Raw genomic sequence first — 5773 nt, forward strand, 5'->3', positions numbered from 1 at the left:
GTTGAAAACACTACCTCTGAGATGTGCTAGAAAATGTAATGTCTTTTTTATTAATTAGCTAGTCTTGTTCCTCCTTGCCTCCTTCCTGGAGGGGGAAATAGACTTGGATTCAAGCCCTGGCTTCTTCACGTTCTCTGCTTTGGGTTTGGTTGGGCCAGTTGTGGGCTGGTGTTTATTGACGAAGTCTGTGGCTGGTGAACTTGTAGGCAGTTCTCTTGGTGGAAACATGGTCCAGATTATAAATCACGACACACGTCTACTGTCGCCTGTCTGCTGTCACGACTGCTTCTTGCAACATCTTCCTGAGAGTCAAGGACAGCTTGGAGTGCCCTCCTGCAGCTCAGGTGTGCCAGTGTTACTGTGCTGTCGCAATTTCAGGTCACGACAGAGTCTCTGGGTGTGGATGTCCCCCTGCCCTCCAAGAGTTCCTGGCGGGAAGTGTAGTGCCTGCTCTGAGCGGCTTTTGCTTTCCCCCTAAAGTGCAGAGCTCTGTCGTCCTTCACCTTTGTGGAATTTCAGCCCAGTGTGGAGGATGAGAATCCATGATGCCAACAAGCATCTTCTTTCTCCTTCTCGTACTTCCCCAAAGGCAGCAGGGTGGGTGGGGCTCCTCTTACATTCTCTTCTCCTCATGCCCTACTCCTCCCATCACCTGAGGTCAGAGTAGTGGAATGGCTGCCGGGAAGGAAATAGAAAGCATATTCTCAGAACATTGTATCCACGGCATAAGTCAGTTTGTCTGTCAGTCATTCTGGCCACTCATTCATTCATTTAACTTTACAAAGTGTTTTGCAACTTGTTTTTTCACTGATCAATGGCCCTTGATAATCTTTCCATTGCAGCACTTACAAGAGTATCTACCTCATCCCTTCTAATTCCGTTGTATGGCTCTATCAAGATTTATTTAGTCATTTTCTTATTGATTGAGTAGATTATTTATGTTTGTGTAACTATGTCTGAAAAACACTTCACGCTCTCTGCTCACATTTTCTTTCCTCTCCCTTTGCAAAGTCCTTTACTTGTCACCTAGTACATAAGCAACAGTCTGCCTGTCAAGGGCTTCTCTTTCCTTGTGAGTCCTCCAGCTGCTAGCTGCTGCCCATTCTTCCTTTATAGTACTTGTTATCCTTTGCTTGACTATTTTGACAACAGAAACATGGGATTGTGGTTTCAGGGGAAGGAGCGGCAGCAATGTCATATGAGTGTTCAAATCCCCAGGTGCATATTTTTTTCAGTAAGTGCATATTCGGTGTCCCAAGTAAGAGAAGCACATTTTCGGAAAGGATAAGCATTTCTTCTTCTTTGCCCAGAGAGAAGAGAGGAGACTAGAATTATATGGCTGACCAGTTAGGGTAAACCTGCGTATAGTAGCTTTTACAATTTGAAGTTTTATTCTCTTATATAGAAAAGGTCTGAAAGTAGGTGGTGATCCAAGGCTCATATGGTGGCTCCCTGAAGTTTTCAGGACTTTCTGCTCCGTCTATGTATGTTACACCCACAGCATGTAGTTTCTATCCTCAGGTTCTATCCTCAGGTCCTCAAGATGGCTGCTGGAGCTTCCTGCATCACATCCTGTTCCAGGCAGGCAAAAGTAGAAGGTACAGGACAAATGAGGCATGTTTCAGTTGTCTACCTTTGTAGGAGCTTCCTTTATATCCCACATAACACTTATATTTATATCTCATTGGCCAAAATTTGTCATATGGCTATACCTAGCCACACTGGGGTCCTGTTAGTAGGGAACAAGGAAAGAGTTGATACTGGAGAGGCAACTCGCTGTCTCTGTCTCATGTGGTTTGATCCATGGCTTGGATTTCTCATTTCACCAAGTGCTGACACATGGAATAGTAGTTGCTGCTCACAGCAGAGATGTGAAGTAACTTTGGTTTCTTTGCTCTTTCCCATCATCTGAGTTTCTGCCTTGTTCCTCCTAAGGATCTCATCACAAACTGTTCCTTCCTGAATGAGCAGGGAACTCTGGTGAAGCGTATCACACGTTCAAGATTTCTTTTCCCCAACCTTCCCTTCAAAACTTACATGTTCTGTGTCTCCTCTCTGCTGGGCACAATTAGGCAGCGGGTTTACTCACTGAAACAATATGAGCTGAGGAGCTAGGAATCAGTAGTTTAACATTCCGATTCCAGTTCCCAATGCCCTCCTTACATTTCCAAATTCTTAACCTCCAACGGTGCTGAATCCCCTTCCTTGTATCCTTTAATGAGTCCGGACATTTGCACAACAGCCTCTTCTGCCTCAAGTGTCCTCCTCATCCCTGTATCCCTTCTCCAGCCCCGTCCCTAGCAAATACTGCTCATTTTAAATGACCCAATTCAAACGTCACTCCTGCAAGAAGCCTTTTCTAATTCCTTGGCATTGATATCCTCCTGTCTGAGCTCACAGAGTCCCTCAAGTGCCCTGCTGTCAGAGTTTATCGCGCTGAGTCATCAGTGTTAATGTATGGGGTGCCTTCCCCCACCAAATGCTGAGCTCCTTGAGGGCAGGGCAGTGAATTTACCACTCACCTCTTATGTCTAGAAGGATCCTTTTTACTGTTTGTCGAATGAATGAATGACAACGTTCAGTGCTTTGATCCAGAGAGAGAGTAAGTATGAATTTCCTTGATGGAGAGACCTTTTGTTGACGGGAGATCGTCACACAACCATATCATGATGATGGCATCTTCCTGCTTCATCAAAGCACAAAGCATGCCTGGAATTGCTGCGATATTAAACTTCTTAATGGTGTCTCTGTGGTCAGCATTGTCAAGGGAGAAGGTCTTAGTCTGTGCAGCTGAAAGGATTCGTGAAACTCCATCAGCCACTTGAATAAAATGCTGGGCTTTCTATAATGGTTTATTTTTGAATAGGAACAGGTCTGTAGCACTAATCCTGTTTGAATCCTGGGGCTCTGTTTAGCAGAAAGATGAGCTGGAGACCTCAAGTTACATTTGTTGTTAAAGTTTGACCCCACACTTGGTGTAAGTGTTTGTCATGCTTGACTTTGCTTAAGTAATTAACATTCCTGTCAAGGCTCCTTAAAGGGGCTTGTGTTAGAGAGCCCCCTCCAAAGACTGGTTTAAACCTTTGAACTTCTAGCCTTTCCGTTTATTGCCAATTACTGATATGCTTAAGTTTCATTTTTCTAAAAAAAATACAAAAAAGGATTAGATCTTCTGGGAGAAATGTTTGTTATTAGGAGAAGCAAAAGCTTGGAAAGTGGGGCAATTTCAGAATGAAGGGGTTAGCCTAAAAGTGGTTTAGAGAATGTGCTGGGGGAAAAAAGTCTAAAAATACTTTTTTAAGTTAGGAAAAGAGAAGAATTAATGTGAATGTGACAACAGCTTTCAAATATTTTAGTGACTGTCTGCAGGCAAAGCAATTTGATGCACCAGAGGGCCGAGTTAGCATTTAATTACCTCCCTCTTTTCTTTCTTCCCTTTCATCTTTCTTCCTCTCTCCTTTTCCTTCTCTTCCTTTACTTTCCTTCCTCCCTCCCTCCTTCCTTCAATCCTTCCCTCCTTTTCTTCATTCCTTTCTTTCCTTTTAAAACATTGACATTACAGTCTGAATTCAGTTCCTATTAGGTGCCTTTAGGATTCTAAGGTCTGTGAGAGTAGGAGATGGATCTCACTTGTTAATAGAGGTCCTCTTGAACGAAGGAAGGAAGGAATGGCTGCTCAAATGTGCCAAGCACTGGGAATACTCAAACGAAAGACGTAAAGGAGAAGGGAAAGGTAACACAGTTCACTTCAACGTAGAGACATAAGCACATGGAGATGTACACACAGGGGCTGCTAAGGGAGCAGAAGGAGAGTGCAGCATCCACTCCTAGCTGTGGAAGGAGGAAGGAGCTGGGGGCAGAAAAGCCTCCTAGAGTTGGTGATGACCTAACTGTGTCTTGAATAATGATCAAGTGACGTTCAGATAGGCGCGTGGAGAGAGTGCCTTAGGTAGGACCAAGCAAGAGGAAAGACGTGGAGGTGAGAGTATCGTGACATAGGCTGTGATCCAGACTATCTCTGTGCTGTCTGTGGGCAGGTCCGGGGCAGGGGTGGTGGGTCATGGTGCTTGGAGAGGTCAGTGGGGCCACACGATATATGGCAAGTGAATGAATGCAGGTTCTGTCTGGATGTGATGGGACACGTGATGGATTTAAAGCAGGAAGCTCAAGGGTGTCTTTGAGGAGAAAAAGAAAATTCAGAAGTTGTTCATTAGACCAGAATGAGATGGTTCAATAAAACCCGGTGAAGGCCCGAACTTGGATATGGTAGAGGGTAGAGGGAGGGGATGGATTTGAGAAATATTGGGACTTGTTGCCTAATCACATGGGCTGACTGGTTAGATAATAGTGCCTTGCATACTAGACAGTGAGGTTCTTAATAATAGGTGCCACGTATTATCTTTATACCCTTAATACCTAGGTCAGTATCTGGTTACCTAGTAAAGTTTAAATCTCAATAATGTTTGTGTAATGAATGCTTTAATTAATTAATTATCTAATTATAGTAACCTACATACCGTATGTGTCAAAGGGTGCTAGTTGCCTCCCAGTATCTTTTCCTCTTTTAGAAAAAGAACTCTGATTTGTAACTGCATACGTTGCCTCCCAGGTAAAAAAAATATACATTTCCCAGTTGCCTTTACAGCTAGGTGTGGTCATGTGACTAATTCCTAGCCAATGAGATCCAAGTGTAAGTGCTACTTGGAACTTAAAGGAAGACTTCTAAGAGGAGGAAGCACCGTTGATTCCTTCCCTTCCACTCTCTGCTTTTTCCGTCCAGTTATCTAGAATGCAGATTCAGTGCCTGGAGTACCAGTATCCATCTTTCTAAGGATGGTAGAGCAGTAAGATGGATGGAATCTGGGTCCCTTCTGTAAAAACTGACATTACAGCCTGAATTCAGTTTTTCATTTCACCCATTCTTTATCACATATTTGAGTTTTATTAGATGTTCAGTGCTATGCCAGGAGCAGGGGAATAAAATAATTAAATCACACTTCTTGTCCCATAAGGAACTTACGGTTGACCTTTGAGGGTTCTGAAGGAAACATTTCCTTCCCTTCCTAATTTCTGAGGTGATGTAAATCAACTTGTGGATTTCATCAGTTTGTGTGAAATTAGTTGTGCTAATTCACGGGAAGCTTGGACCCTCAGCAGTGGGGCACTTTTGATTGTTCACCCATGCAGTGTCAGTAACACGTGGTGGTCTGATTTCCGTTGTGATTCCTGGTTTCTGAATGTGTGGTCGTGCACTTCACCTCCTGAGTCTGAGCACCTCGATGTGTGGGCTAGAGGCATGACATGAAGCTCTTTTTAAAACAAGATGAGTTTCTCAGCTGGGCATGAAGAGGCTTACAGTTGAAAACCTAGGGAACGGGTTTATTAAGGGTTCCCTTAGGGGTTAACTTTGTGTTCAAATTTCCCCATGGTCTTTCTGTCCCCATAGGTACCAGGAAATCGAAAGTTATCTAGTATTAATTGCTACCATTTATTGAGCACTTTTTAGTATGCCATGCACTTTATGTACCATCAGTTATCTCATTCTAACAACTCCATGAAGAAGAATCGTTCTCTATATTTTACAGATAAAGAAGCTGAGGTTTGGAGAAGTTAAGAAAGCCCAGGTCTATATGCATCCAGAGCTCCCCACTGCACTCTCCCGCCTCCCTTGGTGACTTTAGATGTGTACACTTACGCTCCTTCCCTGATGAAGCTGGACAGGAAGGCTTAGACCACCTGGTTTCTCAGCACTTGCTCATGGAAAGAGGGGCTA

The 5773-nt window shown here is 43.7% G+C and overlaps 1 protein-coding gene across 1 annotated transcript in view; it reads left to right on the plus strand.

Annotated features, from left to right (window-relative positions):
- Positions 1 to 226: 226 nt before the first annotated feature.
- The window catches only part of LOC103069026 (tyrosine-protein kinase transmembrane receptor ROR1-like), a 92106-nt gene continuing 86559 nt past the window's right edge, over positions 227 to 5773 (plus strand). The window contains exon 1 of the mRNA XM_007464301.1: positions 227 to 344. Coding sequence (XP_007464363.1) covers positions 227 to 344 — 118 coding nt within the window. The remainder of the gene's footprint in view (positions 345 to 5773) is intronic.

The sequence above is a fragment of the Lipotes vexillifer genome, unplaced genomic scaffold, assembly GCF_000442215.2.
Source record: "Lipotes vexillifer unplaced genomic scaffold, Lipotes_vexillifer_v1.1 scaffold47, whole genome shotgun sequence".
Lineage (NCBI taxonomy): Eukaryota > Metazoa > Chordata > Mammalia > Artiodactyla > Lipotidae > Lipotes > Lipotes vexillifer.